Below are 27,827 nucleotides of genomic sequence, written 5' to 3'. Positions count from 1 at the left end.
CGGATACATGTTGGGGACGATGACACATCTTGACTTTCACAAACTATGCTCGTTCGGTCGGTCTTTCAATAAATGCATTTCCTTGTGTTTGATACATTTAGACATATGTAAATTTCAATACTAATCGGCACAATCTTATTTAGAAGTTGAGCAGTGAGATTAACTCGATTCCCGCCTCTTTAGGGCAGCCAAAGACTTCCGCTCAAAAACTGGCCTCTTCTTATTTGAATTTAGAAAATCTGACATGCTTCGAGAGAATAAATTAATTGAATGATTCCTAATCATTTTTATATTTTATTTGTTTTTCTATTTATATACTTCAAATTTGTTTCACTTATTTTTATTCATATAATTAATTGAACTTTTAAAATTCCAAAGGCTTAAAAACTTCCAGTTACAGCATCCAATTTAATTTTCTATTATAGACAGTCAACAACAGTGAAGAGGTGTAATTTTTATACAAATTATGGTTTATTTTAAATCATCTTTGACAGTTCAATAGACTTCTTTCCCTCTGAGGCTAAATTTATAATATATAAAATAATAAAGGTATTACAAATAATATAAAATAAAAATTAAATCTTGTGAAATTATTAAAAATAAAATTAATAAAAATTTCATAATATATTAATTAAAATTAAAAGGACCAAAGAGAATTAATCAGGTCTATTTTGCACATCATGCCATTTCTGCTGTCCAGCGAGTCTTTGTTCACGGCTTCTTTTACTATCGCAATTTTCAGGTCAACCAACCGCAACATTATTATATATAAGATCTGCTCGCCGCTCACTCGCGCATTGCAATCAATTAAACAGCCCCGGGGCGCAGCGGCGGTTTCACATCGCAAAGGTCAGGGAGCAAATCGTCCGGCTGCTCTTTCTCGTCCAGCGTCGCAATTTTCTATCGATTCTAATAAAGAAGTCGGACGGACACTTTCGTTGAGCGACGCTAATGGGTGGTTGCTCCTCGCGAATTTCATCGGCAGAAAGTGAGCGCAACCTGCAATTATTGTCTCCGGATGATGCGGACTGAAATTTATGCACTACTGTGTGATTGGATCTTTATGGGGCCGAGCAAATCTTTCCAATCTCGCGCACTTTCGATCAGCAAAAATAAAATTTAACAAGTACTAGTAATTTTATAAGTCCCAAATGTTATTTGAATAATAAAAGTAAAAAATGGAATACTTAATAAGACCGAAAAGAGAAATTTCAACCAAATTATAAAGAAAAAAGTTCTATATAATTATTGCAATGAGAATCAGAATCAAAAATAAATTTAATTGCACTGTTATTCAAAGAAGAGAGAATTTATTGAAAGCGGACTTTAATTGATGTGACACTGCAAAAACGACGCATATTAAATTTGCCGATTGAAATTTTAACCATAGCATTGTGAATTGTGGTATTATTAAGGCTGTAAAAGGCACGCATGTTAACAATCAGAGCAAGTTTGGATTATTACAACTTTTCTTCTACCCAATCAAATCAAAGAGCTTGAAGAAACAATCTCATTGTTTCAATACATCACATCCTGAAAATCGGAATCATTCTAAATTTTACCAGAGAGCACTTATTAATATTAATTTTGAACCCCAAAGGCAATTATTATTTAAACTTATTGTAACGGTAAATCATGAAATTTAAAATTCCAGGTAAAATTAAAAAAAAAATTATTTAAACCAAAATTACCCAAAAAATTTATTAAAAAATCTAAGTTAAATTAATAATTTATATAAAATTTTAATACCAAAGTAAGGGTTTGAGTTTGAACCTAAAAATGCACTAAAAAATATAAAGCTAATTTGAGAAATCAATATGCCCGTTTTGCCCATTTTTCGATGAATAATGGGCATATTATTACCTTTTTAAGTGGATGTTTTTACAGAATAAATTTGTAGTACTTCATATTCTGTAAACACATGTCCACATAAAACAATATAATAAAACCATTCAAGCGGAGAACAGATCTCAACGCAAATATTACCATACTAATCAGCAACCATTAGTAAACTACATTTTCGTGAATATAAAATCTTCAAAATTCATTATTTCTCAATCGTTTAAGGTATTTTCTGTATTATTTAATATTTCCTTCCAAATTGTTCCAAATAATTAAGAAATGCGTGAGTAATATTTTAATGGCCTAACTCAGTAAATAATTTCAAAGCTCAAAATTTTGAAAATTTGAATAACCCAATTTCTTATCAGGAATGTAAATATTGAAATAAATGTTTGACTTTTCTTTGTATTTGAAAAAAATAATCACCATAATGGTCCACACATGGTGTTTTTGTCAAAGAAATTTACCAAAATTACTAACGAATTTGGTGCCAACCAACGGTTTTATACAAAACAAATTTGTTGTATTTTTGCACTGATTGTATAACCATGTCGTGCGTACGTGCCACTGGCAGTTTCCCCATATCCCACGATTGGGTGCCAAAACTGCTAACAACTTGTCAATCGCCTTTGTTTGACACGCGGCGCGAAGAGTGAAACGCCGAGCGCTTCATTTACACTCGCCAGGAGCCATTATTATATAATTTTACATCTGTTCAGGGCGTGGAGCGTCCTCGTGCGTGCGCCGCAGCCTCAGTCACAGACAAACACACATAAATTAATATTCATGAGCGCAGAGAAGTGTAACACAAGTATGGGCTTTTCTTTCTTCTCTGTCTGCAGAAGATTCGCCACTCCTGCTTCTTTTCTTACGCAACCGCAGCGAATAAAAAAGCGTCGTCACCTCTTGAGCGGCGGCACTTGGCCTGCTTTTGCGCTTTTCACCGCGAACAATATATATGCGCCAATCACTTTTCGCGGTGGCAGGGACAGTGTTTGTTTTTTCTAAAAATTTGAAGTTTACACATTTTTAAGTGGGACAGAGCCACAGATTGTGGAAATTCCCAAGTTGGTTAAAAAGTATTTAAGAATAATTTCAATGCACTAAGAATTGATGGTTTTAAGAAGAAAAATTCATAGAGAACTTCATTAAAAATGCCTTAAAATATTATATTTTATATAATATCGTTTACTAAAATTTCCTCCTGAATAAATATTTAATTTTTTTACAGATAAAAATTATTTAATTTTAAAAATTTGAAAGATTTGAAAAATTAAGTTTGATAATTTTAAATATAAACAACTAATAACAAAAGAAATCAATGAAGTAATAAAGTAATTTTTTTAATATTTATTCCTAATCAAGCAATCAATATTATGAGATTTTAAGCAAAAGATAAAACAAAGCTATACAGATAAATAAAATAATTATTAACTATTTTTCTAAGTCTGGAAAAACATTCAGAACACATTATTTTACAATCTTCACGATTATTTCAATAAATTGAAGCTCTATAAGTTCTACATTATAATATTATTTATGATTAAATTCACACCCATAATTAAGCAAATTTTCTTATTATCATATTTTTAAATTTATAAATTCACTTCCATAATTCTGTTGCAGCCCATCTCTTTAATTTTAAATACTTAAAATTTTTGCATTAGAAATAACTTAATATCTTCAAACCTTCAACTATGCATAAAAAAATATAAACAGCAACATATCTTTTATTGAGAGCAAAGATGATTTGCAAAATCTGATTTCTGAATGACTGTTCAACATCGAAAATTCATTACTCATTACTATTGGCCTGTCAATTGCGCAAGAGAATTGTTTTCTAATACAAGTTCCCACGAACAATTGCTCTCTTTCACTCTTCAAAAATCGCCCAACTCAATATCTTTTCTCTCAAATGAAGTGTTCATACCTCCGAAAGTCTGTCGGTCGGGCGGGCGGGGTTTGCCCGATCAATTACCGAGTGGAACCTTCGTTACATAAATCATCTTCGTTATGCACGAAAACTTTCACTTGTTCGGTTTTATCACCGCTGGTCACTCGGCGCGGACGAAAAGTCACATAACCTCGACCTTGACGTTTTTTACTCCAGTTCGTTCATCTCGAAAACAATTAGACCATTGTGCCCGTCAAGCGAGAGAAAGTCAATCAAGTGGAAATAAAAAAAGTGGTCATCATAGATAGGAAAAAAAAATACGGTGAGTGCATTCCTTTGGCGGTGACATTTTGGATGCGCTTCTACAGGAGGTCCACGTTAATTTGTTTTCTAATCTGTCTTCCACTCGAAGAAAGTTCTGGTGGATACAATTTTATAGTATTTTAATGGTGTTATTAAGGACCTTCGCGCTATGAAATATCAAACCTTGATAGTCAATTAAGCGGTTAAAAGTATCAATTGGGCTGTTTCGCTCATTAAAAGTGATAAAAGAAGGTGACCTTTCAGAAGTCAATAACTTTGTGCATCTCATTGTTTGTTTTTTTATAATTTTTAAATAAATTGTTGGATATTTTCATAATTTTTATTTCAATTAACTTTTAAAATGTATTAGTTAGAAATATTAAACTGATCACTTATTTGAAAAACGACATTGTAAATTTAAAAAAAAATTAAAATTATTATTTTAAATTTTTAATTTTAGTTTTTATTTTATATTTCTGTATTTTTTAGTATTTGAAGTATTTATAAATATTATCCATTTAAATAAATCATAGTATTAAATTAATTTTAAATTCCAGAAGGACCATTATTGGCAACAAAAAACAACAATATTAATATGAATGTCATGTTGTTTTTCTAGAGATGGTTTAATTAACTCTATAAATTATAAATATAACTCATTTTTTTCTTTTTTAGGATATTGATTGGCTCAGCAAAATTTCAATTAACTTTAATTATTTTCCTGGTGTTCCATCTACACAATAAGAGAAACTAAGAGCATTTATTTTGAAACAATTGCCAGTATATTCCAGATGCTCCCGAACTGCTTTTTACCTCCGTGCACATATTCAACATGCGCGAGGGCTGGTCCTATTGGAATGCAAGTCGCACCATAAGAAAAGCGAAAGCGCAATCACGTAATTCAGCATCGCATTTTTCTGGCTCCATTACATGCGTCTTGTTCTTTTTACAAACTCGTCCAACAGGACATGGACGGCAGTTGCGGCAACAATTTACCTTTTACTGTTGTGCCCAAAAATAATGCTGTGCGCTCGTCCTAAATTTTCCGACTTTTATTAACTGTTGAGACGATCAAATTTAAATGTCAAGTTTGCCGAATCACGCTAATTATTTTAGGAATATCTAACATAAAGTTGAGTAAATAATGCTCCTTGTTATTAATTGTGTCATATGATGAAAGTAGAAACTCGCCAAGGATGAACTGAAATTTCTAATTAAGCACTCATTTTTTATAAATTATTCAGAAATGTATGCTGGCCTAATTAGTGTGGAAAATTTGACGTATAAAAAAACACGTCTATGAGTTTTACAAATTTGCATTTGAATAAAAAGTGAAGACAAACCATTAGAAAACCTGACCACTGGGATGATTGCATAAAATAAAACATTTAAATAAACGTTTCAAATGTTTCAAAAATGGTCCTTAAAATTAATATATTTCATCATAATTAATTAATGTACCCTGAAAGTTGTTAATATTGTTTTTTCTCTCCTTAAATTTAACAATTTTATACTTTTTATTTTCCTTTGCGGAGATACTTTGATTTTAGTCATAGAAAAAAAACTAAATTAATAATTTCAGTTAATATTAAAACGAATTTTTATTCATTTTAACATTTCTGCTCTTGTATTTGCCTCTATTTTTAAATTTTTATGTACTTTAAATACTATAATTAAAATATTCATCTGCTTTTTGAGTTTCCATTAATTAAGTTAAGTAGCAAGTCTGTGTTAATTTTAGTATTTTGATTATTCTATTTGGTTAAAAATTAATCAGCTGATTGCTTCATCCCCAATAAAATACAAACACATTCGAAACAAAGCAATCGACGCCCCACACGAAGCAATCCAATTTGCGGTTCATGTTTGTTGTCAGCAATAAAACACGATCGCGCCTCATTGATCTGTTTAGAGCACCCAGGCGTCCGATCAGATAAAACTCGTCAGCTGTTCAATTAGCCAATTATTATGCACGAGAGAGCCTCGTCCATAAACAAGCACTTATTATACATGAGCAGCCTCTTTTCAATCGTCGGAGACCTTTGAACTTGCATCGCCGCCGTAAAAAAAAAACGAGCAAAGCGCACCTCTCTTTTCTCAGTCGTTTGCATAAATTCAAGCGACGAGTTTTGCCTTTTTGAGAAAATCGCTCAAGGCAAGTTACTTTTAAGTGTGCTGGATAATTTCTTATTTCCAACTTCATATTTCAGAGCGAAAGTAGAAAGATTAGAATTAAACTACGCGAATTTCAAAGATGATATTTCCTCAAAGACCAAAAATCACTTTTCCTTTCCATTGACGCGATTATTAGAGAGAATTTCTCTCCTTTTTTAAACGTGAGAAAACAAGCAGCCAATTGTTAATAATTTCCCAAGGTGCCGGCGGATGCTGCTGGTCATCGCCACTTGCATCACCGCGAAGATGCTGCGGCTTATTGATTATAACTTTTTCTTTTGCGGTCGAATTTTTATCATTATTACGCGATGTCGCCCGAGAGATGAGGAGATAAACGCACGCTAATTTCCCGCCGGTCATTAAGGTGTTGGAGAAAAGTGAAGGTGCCGGTCACTTTCGAGGCGAAAAAAATTATGCGTTGGAAACTGAGAGGAGAGGCTGAATCATCGTAAAAGTTGCAACGCGGAAAATATTGGTGTGGAAATGCAAAGATCTCATGTTTCGTCGCTTCGACCTCCGCACAACCGATGATCTCATAATTATTCAACACGCCTACTTTTTTATAAAAGCAGACCTTCTAAATTTCCAAATACTTAATTATATTCAAATTAAGATAAATTCTTAAGTAGTGTTTCTGGTCCGTATATTTTTCTTTATTCATTTCCATGTTTAATTAAATTGAGGAGGAGAAAATAATATATTTTTTTTTTAATTTATGAAAAATAAACTTTCAATCAACTCGAATTTCGGTTTTTCCTTCAAATTGTAATTATTTGTTCTCAAATTCAGCATGATCAAGATAATGGAAGTGTCAAAATGTCGACACCTTTCAGCTGAATTTGGAACTGCTGCAACGGACGACCAATTATCTATTCTTCAACTTTCTCACTTTTAATTAAGCTGTACATAACAGCATGCGTCAGTTTGAACAAGATGACAAAATAATGAGTCCTGTCCATCTGACAAAAATTAGAAAATGGTGCGCGTCCTGGCCTAAATAAGCCTCATGTCACTGAATAAAAAAAAACAAATGCAACTTTCTACCCTCCCGAAAAATTAAATTTTCCCTTTTCAGGTTGCGTAAAAGCTAATTTGTAGTTAAAAGCTCGGTGGGAAGCAACTGCGACGCCAGATTATATCACGGTCTAATTTATTATTTGGCACGTTTTCGTCCATTCGAGGGGCGCGCACGCATTTTTGTTTTAGAAAGGTGAACCGGCGCGGCTCATCTGGTCTGTTTGATCTCTCGTCGTTGGTGTAAAACACCGTGTGCGTGCGACTTGTGTATTTTATTCAAAAAGGAAAGCAGGTTCCTAAACAATAAATTAAAAAAAAAGAGAATGTAACAAATTAAGCATGGAAAATGTGCGAAATACTTTTTTGAGGTATTTTTTTTAACCCATCTTGTACTGACTTTGATGTAAGATATCGTGTTTTTCAATGTAGAATGTATTGAATGGAAAATTAATATAACAGCTCCAATCCATAGTCCATATGCTCAGCCGTCAAATATATACAATTTTGTAAACTAATACGTTTGTTGAGCTCAAGAAAATTTATTAATATCTTTTCAAAATAAGTACACTTAATTTTTACTAAGAAAATATCTCAATTAAATATGCAATAACGGTTTTTAAATTAATTTATGCAATTTAATGGCTGATAAAAATAAAATTTGTGATATAAATAACAACTGTTCAAAATAAATTAAATATTACCAAGAAAATAAAATTTAATATTATTATTATTTAATTTTTTAATCTAGTATGAATTTTCAAAAGCGGCAACATTTACGAAATAAAATCATTAACTTATTTATTAATTTTATTTCCCTTTAGTTAATTTATCTTTTATCGTAGCAACAGTTCTTAATTCTCATTTCGCACTCCCACATTTTAGATTAAATATGAATCATTGCTCTTGACAATAGAAACCTCTCTTTCTTTCTTTCGCAGGCAGAGAAATTGATCGAAGCGAAAACTGCTTTCCTAAATATAAAATGTGCCCATTAGTGTATCAGAAATGACACCCGCGCCGGAGTGTTTTGACGGGCAGTTAATTGGAAGCTGCGTTCCCTGGCAAACGAGTTGTTTCGCTCGCGATGCGCCACGTGCGAGTGTGTTTTGATTAATCCGCGCTGTCTATTAGAACTGCTATGATTTTCCCGCCCACTCCCTCGAGCACCAAAACACTTATTTATCAACTCGCAGAGAGGATGTTATCAACGCTCGAAAGGTTCAAATTATTCCAAATTAGATTGCAATCTGTGAAATTTTCGTGCATTTTATCAGCTATTGGCGCTCTTTCCGTTGCGTTTCGCGGGTGGACCTTTTTATTTAATAGAGAAATTCACTTTCTTCCGCATCTCTCGGAATTAAGTGTTTTTAGCTTATTTTCACGCTCCATTGGCGATTCGCAATTTTCTGGACGCCTAAGGCGAAGATCCATTCATGCGAAAACGTATCGCATTGGCATATAATTGGAACTTATTAACAGTAATTCTGAGACAGGAAAATCAAAAAGGTAAATCTGCCTTATATTTTCTAAACTATATTTTATAAAAATTTTGGGCTGAATTGTAAAACAATTTTTATTTTATAAAATAAGATTTGAAGTAAAAACTGTAAATGATCTGCAACCCAACGGAGAGTAAATTGTGAGCGGAGAAAGCCAAGTTCACGACTGAGGTCGTTGTGCTGAAAAAACCCCCCATCGTGAACTTGATTCACCAGCATTGCACCCATGAGATGCAGCATTAAGTGAGACGAGAAGGGTCGCCGAGGGTCACAAATCACGTTCGTTTTTTAATCACCTGAGCGCTTTTTATGTTGCATGCGATTAATTTTTAAAGCTTTCATTAGTTAGGATAATTTTATTATCTTCATTTGTAAGTACGTAGTGCGCAGCATCGAGTGTTTTTTGATCCATTACAAAATTGTTATAAGGCAAAAAACTTAAAATTTAGGCTCAAAAAAGTGTTTTTTTTTTTATTAAAAAAATTTCTTAAATGCCATGACGATGGCTGATAAGCACCCAAAAGATGCTCCTTAGTGTTCTTTGTTTAAAATCATGTTTAATAGCGAGGAAGACCGCATTGATTTTTATAACTAGCCCAAAAACTAAAAATTTAGGCTCAAAATAGTGATTTTTTTATTAAAAAAATTTCTTAAATGCCATGCCGATGGCTGATAAGCACCCAAAAGATGCTCCTTAGTGTTCTTTGTTTAAAATCATGTTTAATAGCGAGGAGGACTGCACTGATTTTTATAACTAGCCCAAAAACTTAAAATTTAGGCTCAAAATAGTGATTTTTTTATTAAAAAAATTTCTTAAATGCCATGCCGATGGCTGATAAGCACCCAAAAGATGCTCCTTAGTGTTCTTTGTTTAAAATCATGTTTAATAGCGAGGAGGACTGCATTGATTTTTATAACTAGCCAAATAACTTAAAATTTAGGCTCAAAATAGTGATTTTTTTATTAAAAAAATTTCTTAAATGCCATGCCGATGGCTGATAAGCACCCAAAAGATGCTCCTTAGTGTTCTTTGTTTAAAATCATGTTAAATAGCGAGGAGGACTGCATTGATTTTTATAACTAGCCCAAAAACTTAAAATTTAGGCTCAAAATAGTGATTTTTTTATTAAAAAAATTTCTTAAATGAAATGCCGATGGCTGATAAGCACCCAAAAGATGCTCCTTAGTGTTCTTTGTTTAAAATCATGTTAAATAGCGAGGAGGACCGCATTGATTTTTATAACCAGCCCAAAAACTTAAAATTTAGGCTCAAAATAGTGTTTTTTTATTAAAAAAATTTCTTAAATGAAATGCCGATGGCTGATAAGCACCCAAAAGATGCTCCTTAGTGTTCTTTGTTTAAAATCATGTTAAATAGCGAGGAGGACTGCATTGATTTTTATAACTAGCCCAAAAACTTAAAATTTAGGCTCAAAATAGTGATTTTTTTATTAAAAAAATTTCTTTAATGCCATGCCGATGGCTGATAAGCACTCAAATCGACTGCTGTCGACGAGCTACGAACTTCGAATTTTCTGGAAAATTTCAGAACAAAAGTTCTCTCCCATTATTGAGGACATTCAAATAAATGACGATATTATTTAATCTGTAAAAAAAAACACGATATATTTATAAATTGTTAATTCTGCTTCTAATCATCTCCCTTCACAATTATTAGTTTAACCCAATTTTTAATCAACCAATATGAATAACAAGCATTTTTTCCCCAATAATTTTAAGAGCAGAAACAAGTTGTTTGTATTTTGGCTAATTTTTTCACTGAAAGTGCAATTTTTGTGATGAAGGCATCGTTTGTTTGCAAGATATATGTACTTACGTGGGTAGAGTTAACGGAATAATAACAATTAATTCGTTCGTTTCTGAACTCTTCATGTAAACACTAAAAACAACAACGCGCGGCATGAAACGTGACCGGTGCTGCGACAGCTGATGATTTATATGTATTTTGCTTTTCATGATTTCTGTATGGCTGCTCAGAGCGGTTCAGAGCATCCCCTGGCGGCCGGCGGGAAATAAACCATTATTAAATATATTTTTTGTAACAATACAAATAATATAATAATTACCAAATAGATTTACCGTAATATTTTTTAATTATAACAATATATTTTTAAATTTATAGAAGTATATTTATTTTGCCATATACTTTTTTTATATCTATTAAAATATTATAATTTATAAAAATTTTAATATATTTTTTTCATAAATACACTCTTATACTAAATTAAGATTAAAGCTTTTTTTAATTGTTAAAAAAAAAATAATAATTAAAATATAACAAGGGGAGATACAATAGAATTTAATCACATTTCATCAAGATTAAGACACATTATTCCCTAAGTATTGTAAGAAAGATTCAAAAGATTAAATTATTTCGTTTCTGCTTTTACACAAACTGCAAACTGCGCAATTATAATTTCTTTCCTGGATGAATAAAAAAAATATATAATTAAAAGTATATCTCCATGAAAAAATTTTGACATGCCATTTTCATTTGGAAAAATGTTTGATCCCAGAGTGACCCGGCACAGCGAGTGCGGTGAAAGTGCATGTGATATACTCTGGCCAGCAGAGAAAGCATACATGGCGAGAAGCTGAATATTATTCCCATGCAGCACCTCGTAGCCCATAGCCAAATGCTGCAACGGCAAAGAGCCAACTTCCAGAATGTATTTTTATATTAATAAATAATATGCATTTATGGATAATACATGAACAAATAATACAGTTCTCAGAATGAATATTCAAACCAACATTTTATTCTTTTTGTTCACATAAAAGTATTTAAAATAATAATTCAACGCCACAAAGATATCCTCTAACAGGCGGCTTATGTTAGCTTTCGCTCCATTCTTTAGTACGATTATAAAAATATTGGTTAGGCTACACGCTACTCATCTCAAGATAGCTGGTTGCATATATTCCGTGCATTTCTGCAGAGATTTCTTTTACTAATGTTAATTATTATTTATTTTTCTCGGTTGATACAAAAAGTTTTAAAATGTGATAAGAAGAGGTAGAGTAATTTATATTTAGATGCAATTTCATTTATTATTGGGTTCAAACATTTCCAGAAAAGCAATGAAATAAAAATTTTAGGAAATTTAAAAATAAAAATTGATTTTTAAAATTATTACTTTAGCTGTCGAAAAATTATTAGTATTTTTGGATGAGTTTGTTTATTAGGCAAAGTGGCATGAATATCTACCAAAATTTCTTTTTCTTTTACAACTTAAGTTTAATTTTTGCCTGTTTAATTAATAATGTGCAGGTTTTAAACTAATAATTGAAAGTCAGTAAATTATAAGAAATATTTTATGCTTTATTTGTTTGATAATATAATAGCAATACTTCACTTAACAGATGCACAGTAGCTACTGAAAATAATTAATACAATATATATCAGCAATATCAGATTTGAATATCAGATCAGAGGTCATCACCGAACACATAAGATTTCTGCTTTTCAACTAATGATGACAGTATTGATAAAATAGATTATGTCATTTATACACAAATAATTAATATAAGATTCATTTCCAAGGCACAAAAGCAGACCTATCTCACTTGTGCGTTCAGGAGAATACAAATTATTCACAGGCACAGACATTTCTCAATTTTCTAAAATATGTATTTTATCTCCCACTTTTTCGCTGCAAAGAAAATCCTCGGCAGCCTCTCCTCGGTTAAAACCTAACATACAAAAAGCAAATGAGCTAACAAGAGCAAGATTGTGCGATTAAAATGGAATGAAATCGAAGAATGCTAATCAGGAACGAGAGTAATTTTCATTGTTTTTAAGTATTAAAGTTGGAATGATAAGTTGCGCTTTCAGCATTAACGGGTGCTTCTAGGAAACACGAAGTGTGATGATGGCTCTTGTTTTTCTCGTTAGTCGACTAGGTCAAAGGAGGCGGAGGAATTGGCCTCTTCAACAGAAAGGGGACAGGCACACACTCACATCTACAGTCACAATTTCGTGGTTGAGCTCTCATGGCAAAAGTCGGGACAGCACAAAATGTAGTCTTATGTCACAGATCTGTGGTTCGCACGGAGGACGCGTTTGTACTTCAAAAGTCTGCAACACTGAACTCCCCATACACAGACTGACCAGTGAACAAAAATCATGAATAAAATGAGAATAAAACCTGAGATTCTTCTAAATACTGTGGATGTACTGCGGATAATTTCATTAAAAATCTGGTCAGCCTGACAAACGAACCAATGAATTTTGACTTTGATTTATCGCTCGAGCGTCCTCTGAACTAACAGGGGCGTCACACCTGGACGTACGTTGCGTCCATGGTGGCGCCTGCCAGTTTGTGCTGCAGCTGGCCCGTGTCTTCGCTAACGAGGCACTTCTGCTTTTCGGCGCTCCTCCTTCTCGGTTTGCTCAGCTTGGGAGGCGATTCTCCCGGCCTGAACAATGAACTTGTCTCGCAAAGGGTGCCTGTCGAGTCTTCGTCGTCCTTGGAAGGCTCGGCCAAAGGTTTGGAGCTGAAATCGGCTTCGTCATAGCCGCTCTCGTCCGAGTCGGGACCTTCTTCGCAGCATAAACAGCCACCCTGGGGACAACCGCAGGGCATGACGTCCTCTCCTGCTGCTGGTGCAACCACCACGCCCGATTCGCTACTCAGGCTGCCCTCCTCTTCTTCAGGCTCTTCGATTATTGACAGGAACTCCTTGAAAAATGACAAGAGATGTCAATTTGAAATTAAAAGAAAACATGATCAATTTTCCTTAGTGTTGGATCAATTCTAATTCCTTAAAATCTCATTTTACTAAATAAAGGTGCATTATTTTCTACAATTTTTTTTTTAATATTCAATATGATTCATTAATTTATTTCGGTTGCATTTATGGTAAAAATTTGTGTGCTTCCTAGTGTAAGAACTTTAGCATTGAGAAATTAAGGAAAATGAAACTCAAATAGCTACAAATAGATTTTAAAGTATCACATTCTGAATGACACAGATTGCAAAATTTTACGGTCTTGCAAAAGTTCTGTTGATGTTATAAGACGGATTGAGCACGTCTGGAGAGCTTCTGCGATTCTGCAAAATGCTTCATTGGGTAAACATCTATCTTTATCTTTATTCAGCCTTTCTCAGAGAAACATGAGACTAACTCAGCAAGTTAAAATAGAATTGAACATCTTTCATAACTGCTTTTAATGAGATAGAAGCCCTATCTATTCTTGTGGAAGAAGTATCAAAGAGATCAAAAAAATAATGGGGGAATTATCTTCCTGCTAATACAGGCTTTTAACAGGGTAATCATGGAGAGAATATACCAGAATATGTCTGATATATCATGTTGAGAACACTGACAATAGTAAACCAGTCTGGAAAATTTGCTTAATTAAAAATGTTTAGCCCAAAATACTATGAATAAGAATTAAGTAAAAATTATTTTTTACTTTCAAGAAAATGAATTAATAGATGTGAAAATCACCAAATCAAAATTAAATCAGGAAAATTGCAACTTTCATTTCCCATCAAACTATTCAATAAAAAGTTTGTTTTAACCTCCATAATTCCCATTCTAGAATGTTTCATGTAAAAATCATTAATAATTGAAAGCAATTTCTTTCACCAAAGCAATTCAATGTAGAAATATAATAACTCTTTCATTAAAATAAATTCTAGATTGATAAAAAAAAAAAAAATTGAAACTCTGATATTCCTGCAAATTATCATGGTCACTGAACCACTCTTTTTGAACACATTTTTAATGAAATGATTAAGGAATTTTGTGCACACCTCTTCACATATTTCATCAATAGGACCAAGCTTAGGTGCAGATTTGGATCTCTCCAGGGGTGGCCGATAGTTGGTGGCGCCGGTGCTGAGCATGATGCGTCGCTTTGGCAGCGAGGGTTGCGCGTAGACGGCGTTGGCTAGGGAGAGTCGCGCCTGCTGTCGACACAGCTTGTCTCGTCGAAACTCCCTGAGCGCCTCGGCCAGCCGCGCCTGCAGTTGGGCAGCGATCGTCCGCGCCACACTCGCCTGAAAGAAATTCCAATTTAGATTTTGAATTATTTTTTTCAATTGATCGATGAAACCTTTGAGCAGAGGACGGCGTGGCAACGCAGCTCCTGCTTCAGTCTGCGTCCCTCGTGGCGGTAGACCCAGCAGAAGACCCTGGGAAAGGAAGGTGGCGCCGCGCAGTACGTGACCCGGTGGCTCCAGTACTCGGTGAGGCCGTGTTCCTTGGTGGTGGCGCGGAGTCCGGCAGCACCGATGGTCAGCGTCATCGCCACGTCCGACCGGCTGCTGCTGCAGTAGTTGCGCCAAAGAGTCCCAACCGGCTTCTCAGTGCAGCCTTCACCTTAATCAAACGGACAATGGGACTTGATTATTGATTTTATTCAATCAGTGACAAAAGTCAAAGGCCGTGGCATGAGATTCTCATGTAGCTTCAGTTAAATTCATAAATTTTAAAGTGATCTTATTATTTTAAAATTTCGTTTAATCTAGAATAAGAATAGCTTGAACCAAGGGCAAGACTTTCAAAAAACATTAATATAAAAACTGCCTTTTTTGTAACATTCAACATACAAATTTCAACTTTTGCACAAATTACTCCTTGAATTGTGAATTCTACAAAGTCTATTTTATTGAATTCACACATTCAAAACATACAAATTTTTTAGAACTCAAAATTATTTGTCTTTATTATATTGTAGAATAGCAAAAGTTTATAAAAATATAAATTCAAAGACAAAGATACAACTTTTCAGTAAAAAGTTTAAAGTAATAAGAAAAAAATCTAATAAAGTCGTTGAATATTTGCTGACAAAGTTGGAATACATATATTATTAAAACTTTATGAATACTTTGAATTTGAATTTTATCTTTCTCTATAATTTCAAATTCAAATATATTTATTGTTAAATAATTGAAAAAAAATATATTTTTCCATGAAATTTATTTTTAAATTGCATTTTACTTCTTCCATAGATGTTCAAGTGCCGTTTGTGTATTTTGTAGATTTTGCTCTTATTTGTGCAGAATAGTTTTTTTTTTTCAAAGCAGTTTCAGGGTTTAATTTTTTTAAGGGGTTTTCACTTGGTTTTACTGAAAATGTGTGATAAAAACTTTAAAAAAATAGAAACATCTCACAATTATGATATATAATCAAAAAAATTTATTAAAAAAACCCAGAAATTAAAGCTCGACGGTGGTTTTCCCCTTCCAATAAGTGAAGTGAAATAAATGCAGTTTCAATAAATTACTCTCATCGTCAGGCTTCTCTAACCATTTGAAACAAGACTGAAGTTAATAATTAAAATATTTCTATTTTTTCTCTTTCAAAACAAAGCAGAATCAGCTTTGAACCGACGGAATCTCAAATTCCAATATACATCCGGCAGCTTTGAAGAGTTTCCCTTGAATTGTCAAGTTTGTGGAAAGAAAATGGCAAGTATTTTCTTGCTCAACCGCCTGCCTATTTTCCTTTCAGTGTCACAATTTTCAAGAAAAACGACCACTCTCTGTGCTGCGGTTTTCAAGCCGGTCGCTCGGGTCGCTAATTACCCGAGCCGGCGGCCAAGCAGACAAGCACTCGTCACTCTCGTCATGTTCAAAAAGAGAGACGTTTTTGGCAACCTGCCAGTAAAAAAGTTGCACAACTCTGCAAACACTCAAGCGAATAAAGAAACACATAACACACGTGTAATTCCGCCTAACCTTAAAAAGTGAGAGTGCGCCAAAGAAGAAGAACGGAATTTCGAGGTTAAGACGAATCCAGTTTTCGTCTGAAAAAATACGTGATCTCCCATCGAATCATATAAAACTGTAAATGGCGTCTCTTCTTTTGTTTTGATTCTTCATTAAAAAGCCAGCGGGCAGCGTCCAATTTTCTCGTGCTCGCGACCGCAAACGCGACCCATTTGGCCACGGCGTATATAATTCGATTGTTGCCCCGTTTTTCCGCTACAAAATATACAATATTTGGCCGCGATGCTGCCGACGAGGCTGATTATTTGCATAGAAATCCGCGTCGCGCCCCAATAACGCGCGTGTTTTGTTATCTGATAGCTCTGCTGGCGTAACGAGAAAAATAATAAATGATTCCCTCGCTTGCTCGCCGCACCGAGTTGCGCAAGCGGGAATCAAGTCGCGGCGGAGACGATTCTTTTCTTTCGCAAGCAGATCGCCGGTCTCACGCGTAATTGCGGTTTTTCCGGACTTTCATTGTCGAGATTCGGTTAATTCGCACGAGGGATTTGCATCAAGAACGGAGAATTTGCATTCGGCCGATGAAATAATATTGAAAGTCGTTTCAAACTTGTGAATGGCAAGTTGAGCAACACAGCTATTTACTGCGTTTCTTTGAAGTAAACATCAATAATAATTAAAGAAATTGATCAAAATATAGGAGAAATAAATATTTATTAATTGATAAATTTAATATTGTTAATTTGTTAGTGTAGAGTTGTGTCGTGTTTGCGTTGTTGAGTGTATTCCAGTTTGCATTCTAAGTTTTCAAAAGAAATTTTACGTGGAATCAAAAACTGAGTGAACGAAAGCGAATGAAAATGGCCTAATTTCAACTTATAATTGGATAATATCTAAATTCTTTTCAAAAAGATTTAGATTTCTGTTTCCATAAAAAAAAATTCCCATTTCAGTGCTTCACTGTTTGTCTTGATTTTAGAGTTTTCAATGGATAAACTAATTTTTTGGAAACAGAACTCCAAATCTGTTTTTGACAAGAACTAAGATTTAAAATTAAAAGTGGAAATTTGGGCATTTTAGTGCATTTTTCAAGCATTAGTTTTCCATGTTAAATTTCTTTTAAATTTAATAATCTAATATTTTGGAATTCGTTTTATCGTTTCAAGATAATTTTAAGAAAAACAAATAATACTCATAAAATTATAATTTTAAAAAAAAAAATTAAAATTATATTTCATATTTTTTCCCCCAATTATGCAGTAGAATTTCATTGACATTTGAATTAATGGCTTTTCCTCGATGGGGTTTGTAACTTTGAACGGAAAATTGTTACTTTGAAAAAAAAAATCAATAAATAATAGATTTTTGTACTAATTCTTATGTCAAAATGATTTCAAAGCTCATGAATTATGGCCGCAGAAACATGTGGAGCAGGATATATTTTTTTTTTAGTTTTTCTTGAAATAAAAAACTTGCAAAACTCGCAAAATCCATCGAGGAAAAGCTGACTTTAAATTCTAATCAACGATGAATTTTTTCAAGTCCATATAAAGATTTGAATATCATTGAATGCAAAAGTTAGTCTCAATTTTTTTCCACGTAATGAAAACATTTAATAATTGACTTTTCAGGGACTAATAAAATTTACTTTAGACGGAATAAATTACTTAATTTTTTTCTCGGTCCGTCCAAACTGCATTGAAAAACCATGTAAGTGAATAGCCTTGACAATCTATTTATTTTTAGAAAACACAAGCGTCCATCAAGCTAACATGACATTCGCATCATATTGCATTCATTGCGCTAATTAGCAAGACCAACTAAGTTGGTACCAGTCTGCGGGAAGACCTTACACAGTGCCTAATTATTTCGGCTGCGCACTTGCTTTTTTGACCTGGATCACGAGCGATAAGGCTCAGGTATATCAAAGTGGAGCGAGCTTTGCAACTTGAGCAAACAAACCACCGCCGAATCGAAGCCCAATTAAAAAGGATGCGGAGAGGAAGACGATCATTTCCTACCGGCTTGCGCAAAAACCGCTAATGCTGAAGACGATGATATAAAAATTAAGAAATTTAGAAAGTAAAAATCGGCTCGCGTGCGTGCGTGCGTGTGCAGCAAAATCAGGTGCATTGTTTTGATAAATCGTTGTTAAAAACGAGGCTAACTAACTCGCAGTGAAAAATGCACCCAAGCATGTGTCATTAAAGATTAGCATAAAACAAGCCGAAATTTGCTCTCGTCCGTAACCGTTTCTTTGATAATTGTTCGGCACCACTAAACGCAGCCTTCCAGTTATGTTTTTTCTATTAAAAATATAAATGGAATATGATATATACAAAATTGCCAAGTCACCGCGCTTCAAAAATTTTTCCGCAACTTGATCTCGGCGCCGAGACAATTAGTCTGAATGCAAAACAAAACGAAGGTTTGCGTTGTGAAGGTTGAATGCAAAAATATACAATTTTGCTTTGTGTTGATGGGTGGAAGATTAAATCAAATTTGTGAAACACCTGCTTGCAATTAATCCGATTATATATGCATGAGAAACGAATTAATTAATTAATCCGGATAACGTTTGTTAATTTCTCAAGGAACAGGAACACCAATTTAAATGATGTCCACGTCTTCGAATTCAATTCAATTTTAATGCAAAAATATTGGCAATTTTTTTTTAACCATATGATTATTATTTTTGTCTAAATTGATGAATCACATTGTTTGCGTTCAATTTTTGAAAAGAATTGTTCGACAAAACAGCAAGAATTTTGCCAAAACTTCCGAGATAAAAAACCCCCATATGATATAATGTTATTTCAAAATATCATTTCTCTTAAATGTATGTCACAAATTAAAAACAGCCGGCTTGACACATTCAAGCGCGTGAATCAAATCGAGCATGTGGAATTTCGTCAGTGTATTTTTTTTCCGTCTGCCATCAAGGCCGAGTGGCAGAAGATTATTCACAAACGAAAACACAACAGACTGCGGAGGCAAAACAATCCGCCGTGCTTTTAGAATAATAATAATGTAACTTAATTCGCTTTTAAAATAGGGTGGGAAACGAATTGTGTGGTCGCAAAGAAAGGTCAGACCCACTTTTGAAGCAAATTAGGAGCACGAAGACAATTAATTAAAATTCAGTGTTGTTTTGATCGCTCGACGGATGCGATAGATAGACAATGAAAGAGGGAGTCAAATAAGTCGTGTGCGACTGAACTAGATTTCGTTCAACATTTAATTTATTGGAAAAAAAATTATTTATATCATTTCATGCGGCGGACGGGGTCTTTTGATCTTGGAAGTTTTAGCAAAATTCTTGCCGTTTTGTCCAACAATTCCTTTTTTATCAAATAAATTGTTTTCTGCAATTGAATGTAAAAAATTTGCATAAATGAAAAATAAGAATATTTAATCATTTTTTATAAAAGGCGTTTAAATGTACTTTAATTTGTTTAAAATACAAAATTATCCTAAATTTTTTCTATTTATAAAAAAAATTCCCATTACCTTTCGCCCATCCGGTGAGCACATTTCCGAGGTAGGCGACGCGGTAGGTGGGGTCGTAGTCTGTGATGGTGGCCGATTGCCGTCGCCAAAAGCGGCCGAGGCCCAGTTTGAGGGCCTTCAGCGAGCGCACCAACACCTCAGCCTGCTTTTTCGTGACGCTCTCCTCGCGCTCCTCGGCCAGCCCGGCCACCTCGTCCATCGCTACTGATGAATCTGCAAGAAAAATCAGAAAAAAAATCATGACCAAAAGAAAGAAATCTGGAGCAGGAATAATGCAAAGTCAGGCGTGTTCGAGTGGCACGAATAATATTCCACCGATTCTCGACGCTTTCAATAAAAATATGGTAATCCTGTCTGCAAGAAGTGTCGTCGACCGCGCGGGTATTTAGTGGAGAAGCTCAAATTAGGCTCGTAATCGTTGCAGAAAAGGAAAGTGCGACGCGCACGCAAAGGATCGTGCTCGATGCTTTGTCCCCGAGTGCGTTATGAAAGTTCGTTCGTTAATTCGGTGTGCTGATGAAAAATGCATTTTCTCGGCGGTCTTGACACGAGTTTCTAGCGCGATTGTCTTCGAGCCCGCCAGAAGAAGAAGAAGAGCGAATTTCACACATAACAATGAGCTTCGCGTAATTAATTAAATAATATTAATAATAAAAGAGAAGAAGAAACTCAAGTTAGATGCCAGCTGAAAGCTGAATTTATTTTTTGAGGATGAATCCATCATATTATCCAAAAATTAATAAATTAAAAATGTGGACAAAGAAGCATAAAATTAATATAAATTGTTTTTAAATTATAAAATTATTTTGAATACAGTTGATTTTTTTGTTTATTTGTTTACCATACGAAGACAAAATTCTGTAATGTGATAAAAAAAAATTAAAAATATACAAAAATTAATTTGAAAATTACCAAGATATTGAAAGTAATAAAAATTATAATCTTGAATGAATTTGGTATTTATTATATGTATTAATTTAATTAATTTTTAAATTTCAATTGTATACAAATTAAATATTATGAAACTTATGTGAAATTGTGTAACGCATCATTTTTTAAAACTTGCTTTAAATGGAACGGATATGAAGTTATGAAGAAACGCACCATTTTATTATTTTGTTCTGAATTTTAGAATTTTAGTATATGCTGGAAAAAACGCGGCGGAACTTGGAGTTGACAAAAGAGTTTGTTGACCACACCACAGCTGGGCCCAACCGCTCTTTACTGCGCAGGAAAAATCCTACAACTAGTTCAAATTACGGTGTTGTGACGTACCACATGCTGCAAATCGCAAATTGAATCCGGCGTTTTGCCGACTGCAGTTGGCGAGTGCGGGGTGCGAAACGCACGTGCTCGTTAGCGGGGGCCGCGAGTTGGTGCGCAATTCGCAGCACCAATTGATTTGACCCTTGCGCGAGATGACGATTCGCACCACAGACCACATTGCAGCGAAAATTAATTCCGAGCCAGAATAGATTTTTATGAGTCACGTACGCAGTTCAGTGTCTGATAGCGCGCTCGAGATTGGTGAACCGAGAGAGATGGTCGCTGCTGCGGTGTTTTCGTTTTGTTCGGTTTTCAGACCGGAAAGAGGCAAACAATGGCGCGTCTGCTCGCGCCTTTGTGTCCGCACATGGCGCCTTCGCTGCACCGCGATTGTATTCGCGAATCGGGTTGATAATGAAAGAATGCGCTTCGGATCGTAAGGAACGCGCGGAAGCGTGGAAAGCGACGCCGCCAAGAGTAATAAAATCAAGTCCACCGATGGACAGTTAACTCGTCCGAAAAGGCGCGAATTTTAGATATGGTTTTAGGAATATAAGAATTTTTCATTCAGCAACGGTTTTTTTATATTAATTCCAATTTGTTTGCCTGATGTTTTGTAAAGATTACTTTCAATATTGTACAGAACGACAATAAATTGTTGCTGTTAATTTGTCAAATTGTTATTAAATTTGAATTTATTTGAATTTAATTGAATTTTAAATTATTTTAAATACGGTTTTATGGAAGTGATGAAAACGGGCCTTTCTTTGTTGTAAAAAATTGATTTTGTTATGCAACAAAAAATAAAAACAATTCCTACGAGGAAAAAGCCCGTTTTTTCACTTCCATGATCATCTTGATGAGTGTGTCAATTTCTTCAATTAATTTTATTAGATAATTTATTTAATTGCCTTTAACTTGTTGAAAATTTGATCCAATACAATAGATTTTACAGAGTTTCAGCTCAGATTGTGAGAAAAATTATGAACTCTAAAATTGATTTATATTTTGTGGTTAGTTTGTTATAATCAATCGTGAGAAACACTTGTTGACAGCACAATAAAACATATTCTTACTCTATTGTATTTTCTAAAAATACAATTAAAATACCTTTTCTCGATAAAATCTCAGCGCCTCAACAATGGACAGGTGCAATGATTTAGAGAGAAAGTGAGAGTATTATTATTTTCATGACGATCAATGAGTCGTAAAAAACCTGAAGCCCTTTAAAATAACAAAGCAGGGGCTGTGTTTGCCGAACGCAAAAGCGAGACGCAATTAACAGATAAAAAGGCGCGAACCGAAAACAATCACGTTTATCTCGTCCGGGCCGCTGCAGTTTATGGTTTCAAAAGAAGACGACCGTGCGACCTCCACGCGGAGCCAAGTGCATCTCGGTGAAAGAGAATATAAATGGGAAACAATGAGGAATTGTCAAGAGCCTTTGCTCGAAATGGGAAAAACGAGCTGCACGCTTTCCTAGACTCTGATACAATGGAGACACCTTTCTGTTTACAAATTAATTGAATGAGCGCTAAAATCAAACAACTGCATTGGAGGAAAACAAAATAATAAATTTTATTTAAAAAAAAAACGAAGATTGTCTTTAAATTTATTTTTATTGAATGAAATCATTTTAACGAATATATTAGTTTATTTAGTTTCTATTTCATGACTGAAAATAATATTCAAATCATACAAAATAATTTTAATGTTTAAAAATACTAATAAAAATAATAAAATAATATAAATTATTGGAGCAGATAATCAGTTTTTTTTATTTTCAAATAAAATTCATAAAATACCAGATTGGACATTTAACGCGACGATGCATTATTGGTTGAGAAAATTGTTACAGTCTGGTCAGTCTGTGCGAAAATATAAAAGTGTTAAAACAATCAAAGAGAAATTATTACCGATTTTCAGCCGCAAACAGTCCTGGTTTCTCATTTAGAACGGTTCGACGCCCTCGTTGAAGATTGATTTGGAGAGAAAACGAGGCTCTTTCAATAATATAATAATTATATTTTATGAATTGAATGCGGTGCGCATTCCACAACGACCGCGAGTGTACGACTGCGGGTTTGTGTATTCTAGCAATTCTAGCAGTTGCGAGCTGGGCGGTGGAAAAAAAACCCAACGAACGTGCGCACCCGCCGTTTCCTCTCGAGAGACAGAGAGGAAGAATAATTCGAGCGATTTAATTGGAAGTACAAGAAGAGTATGATTTCATCGCGCTACTTGTCTTTCCACCGCCTCCAGATTGCAATCAGAAAAGCGACGACGGTGAAATTAGCGGTCGTTAATTAACGGGGGCGGGTGCAATCTGCGATCAAAAGTGAAAATCCAGATGCATTTTAATATAGTATTTAAATTTTCACTTTAGATAATTATCGCTTTTGTAAGCTTTGAGAGGCTTGAAAAATATAGAAATTATTTAATTAATTGTGATATTTCATGAGGATAAAAATGAAAGTAAATTCTTTTAATTCTTGGACAAAAAATAGGCAATTAATTTTTAATTTCATTGGCAAGTTAGTGGATTAATTTATATTTATTTAAATAATTGATAATAATTTACAACCACAGAAATTAATAAATGTTTGTTATAATTAAATTCTTTCCATTTTATTTCTATTTTTTTCATTGCAATGAGGTTTGCCCGGTTTCAATTTTTCATTTATTTATTTCACTTTAAGTATTATCCCAACTTTTACGAGCAAAAATTTAGTCCTGCGCTCCGAATTTCCTTATTCTTGCAAGATAACAAGAGCGGAAAAGCAATTATCACCCTAATTATGACGCACGCACGATTTCCTTTCTCTGACCAAACTTTCAGATCAGCATTCACGACAGCTTCTGTTGTTTGACTCGTTTCAATTAAAAGGTCCTCGAGTTCAATCTGCCGACGAATTGAAAATCGACGGCGCTGCGTGAGAAATTAAATCGGCGTCGGATTTGAGGTCTCCGCGCGAATAGATAAGGTGCGGAGGTCGATTAGCTAGTCTGCTATTATTTTTATCTGTGCGAATGGGGTCGCGTTTTTATGAGCACGTTTAATTGCAGCGTGTCGTCGATCATGGAGAGCCAATGCCAGGGACACCCTAGGTCGCCACGGTCGTTACGCCGCCCATACAGATAACACCGCGATTATTGCCGCGTAGAGAGCTTTTTTTTAGCAGATTTATATGTTCATTTCCGGCTTTAGCGTCCGTTTATTTGGTTTGGGTGCAAAACGGATTCGGCGAAAGAGATTTATTCCTGGTTCTGTTTACGTAGAGTAAAACTGGAATGAGAATAGCCTTAACCAAGGGCAAGACGCATCTCTTTCGAAAACCGAAAATAGAAAAACTGCCTTTTTTGTAATGCTCAATTATAAGATTCCAACCTCATTTAATTGTGAATTCTAAAAATTCTCTTTATTACATTCAAGTTTACTCGGAATTTTTAAATAAAATTTTAACTTCAATTAACTCGAAAATGATATGAATTTATGTTATTAAAGACATTTTTTAATTTAAATTTCTGGAATAGCAAATTATAATGAAAATTTTAATATAATTTCAAACAGAAAAATATAACTTTTCAGTCAAATTTTATTCTTGCTAGTGGTGGTGCCATTTCGTCCAACATTCCTTTTTTCAAATAAATTATTGTTTGCAACAATTGCATTTAAACTATGTATTGTAACAATGGTCAAATAAACAACAATGACAATAAAACTTTTAAGCAAGAAAAAAATTAAAAAAGTAGTTTTTTTTACAAAGTTTGAATTAATCCTAAATTATATAAACTCTCATTTATTGAAATTAACAATAACCTCAGTATTTGGAATAAACTTTTAACCCCATTCGTAATAAATTCGTACAAAATTGCGATAATTAACCTTTTTTTATATATTTAATTTTGTGATTTGAAACATGCAAGAAACTGGATCACCGCGCTGGAGGGCATCTCTTAATACACTGGTCAATTATACCCATTGCTTCGGTCCCGTCAGAGGTCAATCGGAATTATTTATGCACGCGATTGGCCTCCCCCTTCATAAGCAACTCTTTCCGTTTGCAGCGCGTGCTGCAAATTTTTCGCAAGGCTGTCGTCGCAAAAACCGACTAGGGTCGTGGGCGCGAAAAAAATAACGCATGACACGCAACTTGCAGGTGAAAGAAGGAATAGACGAACGACGCCCTCCAGTTTCACTTTTGACGGAGCTCACGATTTTGCAAACTACGACACCTGTGGATATTTCATTGATCCTCTCCGGCACATTTGCGCAATAAACAAAAGATGGTCGCTAATGGAAGATCATTATTCAAAAAAATTAAACAACAAAGACTGAAATATTTTGCGTTTTCAATAAAAAAAATAATAATAAAATTAGTAATAAATTTCATACTAATTAAATAATGCATGGATTCAAAATTGTATATTTACCTTTAACGCCGAATTTTTAACGGAGATTTAAACAAAAGTGGGAAATTTTAACTGCCTGAATTGATAATTAAGGAACAATTTTCCTGTTTGTACTTGAGAAAGATTTGAATCAAAGAATTTGGATCACAGAAATTGAATAAGGTCTAGCAAATTACGGCAATGAAAAAAGGATGTTGCCAAACCCTTTTTGAAGCATAAGATCCAAACAAAAATAAACTCTTTTCATCAGCAGCAATAATAATCTAACTTATTAAAAATAAAAACTTCCCTATTTCCTTGATATTACATCAATGATTCCTTAATTAAATCAATGACTATAAATTTCACAGGAAACTTTTTATAATTTAAACATTTTACTCACTGCAAGAAACCACTTTTTTATGAACTATTAAAAGTTGAATGATAAATTAAAAATTATGTTCAGATCATATCAAATTTAATAAAACAGTATGTCTCTTTTCAAGTGTATTTTCAGCTTTTTCTGTACCTTTATGTATAGTTTTTTTGATATGTATATTGACATTATGACTGTATATCGAATGGAGAATAAATAAATAAATAAATTATACAAAATAATACTAATTTGACGATTCCTTTTGGGGATATTTAGAATTCATGCCGTTTTTTTAACTTGATAAAGAATGTTCTCAGCTAATTTCATGTTCTCGTCAACAACCCTAGATAGCAAGCTTATCCTGCTCTATTTTTAAATTAAAATTATGCGCATTAACATTTTGGTGACACCACGGGTGTTGACCGCAAAAGTTTGTATCTTCGAAACTAGCAAATATTTCACTAAAAAAATAAGCTGTCAAACGACTGCTGCGTGTTGTGCGGAAATATATATTTTGTTCATCCAACTATCTTTTTCTAAAATTTTCCTCAAGCAAACGTCAATCACTTGCTATTTATGTTGATTTCTAAGGAAAACAAAAATAAAAAAATAACGAAATGCTCTAGAAAGAAGGAAAATTGTCCACTTTTTTCCAGTTTCAGCGTAATGTATATAAAATCTAATAATTTTCGCTGAACATTTAATTACATGGAATTTCATCGACGTCCACAATAAATTCCGAAACGGTTCAATGCAAATGCGCGTGATAAAAATGCGGATGTCGCCGCCACCGGTTGGGAAACGCGATGTGCGAAAAAGGCGCTCGCGGCCAATTGACATTCGATCGACGCAACCCCGCTGAATCTCTCTTTACGTAACGCGCACCTTGTCAAAGGTCACCCCCTAAACGGGCAGGTGCACCGCAATACAAGCAATTAATAAATCGAAAAAAAAAACGAGACACGCACGTAAATCACCCCGGGCGGATGAATGGCTCGGGGGCAGGTGACAAACAAAAGCACCTGCGCATCGCTTTTGTTAAAGAGACCCTGATCGGTTTTCAACGCCGAACGAACAAAACAGGTGCCCTTATAATCACGGCGACCCTGCGGAATCCGCCCTGCCAGCACCTGTTGCGCGTCTTTCGAATCATTTTCCGTTCATTTCCGCCACTGGTGGTCAGCGCGGTGGGCCCCGATCAGGGCCCCCGGGGGGCACAGGGCAGGCAGACTCACCTGAGGCGGGCGGGCGCAGGCGAAGTGGACCTCCAAGTCGCGGTTCGACTGCTTTACTCAAAGGGTAAAGTCAACGGATCGACCTGCTGGCCACTGTACAGCAATCGTCTGCCATGTTGTTGATCGAATCCAGTTCGGTTCACCTGTGCTCAGGGTGTTCCAAGGAGAGAGAGTCGCTGGTTCCACCTGACAGGTTTTTTCTACCTGCGCCTGCGATTGGACGATTGCGTGGCCGCAACTCGACTTGTCGACTAGCTTTTTCATAACTTGTGGTATGTGGGCGCGCCAGGCCATTGCCAACCTGACGCTAACTCCAATTTAATTAAGTATTTTGTAATTTTGCTAAATATACTGTAAATTGCAAAATTTATTTACATTTTAGGCATTTGAATAAATAAATTAAGCTTTAATACTGATAATTTAATGGAACAAGATTTTTTGGACACATTATAATTTTTTGTTATGTTTGCTAAAATAGTTTCAAAGTATTTGCTACAGAGGTCAGGCCAACCTTGGAAGTCACCTTTTGTGATTTGCGAGAGGATATTTTTATATAAAATTTTTACCCTTTGAAAACAATTAGATAAACATTTGATAAGTCATTTTATAAATGTA

The 27,827-nt window shown here is 34.4% G+C and overlaps 1 protein-coding gene across 2 annotated transcripts; it reads right to left on the bottom strand.

Moving 5' to 3' along the window:
* Nucleotides 1-12,058: 12,058 nt before the first annotated feature.
* On the bottom strand, nt 12,059-27,481 carry LOC132198978 (protein FAM43A). Of its 2 annotated transcripts, none has more exons than XM_059623338.1 (5): nt 27,213-27,481; nt 19,944-20,156; nt 14,816-15,081; nt 14,514-14,759; nt 12,059-13,433 (listed from the first exon to the last, which is right to left on the bottom strand). In XM_059623338.1, exons 2-5 carry the CDS (start codon nt 20,140-20,142, stop codon nt 13,029-13,031), a joined length of 1,116 nt encoding a protein of 371 aa, XP_059479321.1. In that variant the 5' UTR covers nt 20,143-20,156; nt 27,213-27,481; the 3' UTR covers nt 12,059-13,028. The 2 variants fall into 2 exon arrangements, with proteins under 2 accessions (XP_059479321.1, XP_059479320.1); XM_059623337.1 differs by lacking the exon at nt 27,213-27,481 and adding an exon at nt 23,126-23,270.
* Nucleotides 27,482-27,827: the final 346 nt, after the last annotated feature.

Source organism: Neocloeon triangulifer, unplaced genomic scaffold (assembly GCF_031216515.1).
Source record: "Neocloeon triangulifer isolate White Clay Creek 2 clone unplaced genomic scaffold, ASM3121651v1 ptg000013l, whole genome shotgun sequence".
In the NCBI taxonomy this organism is placed as follows: Eukaryota; Metazoa; Arthropoda; class Insecta; order Ephemeroptera; family Baetidae; genus Neocloeon; species Neocloeon triangulifer.
Note: the sequence above shows the minus strand (reverse complement) of the source record. Positions and strands in the feature narration are given on the sequence as shown.

What these genes read in the sequence shown, in the direction of transcription:
- LOC132198978 (XM_059623337.1), bottom strand. Translation starts at nt 23,159, where the DNA reads ATGAGAAACCAGGACTGTTTGCGGCTGAAAATCG. An exon ending in CTGTTTGCGGCTGAAAATCG is followed by an intron (nt 20,157 to 23,125) that starts GTAATAATTTCT and finishes TTTTTCTTGCAG; the next exon opens with ATTCATCAGTAGCGATGGAC. An exon ending in GCTCACCGGATGGGCGAAAG is followed by an intron (nt 15,082 to 19,943) that starts GTAATGGGAATT and finishes CGTTTGATTAAG; the next exon opens with GTGAAGGCTGCACTGAGAAG.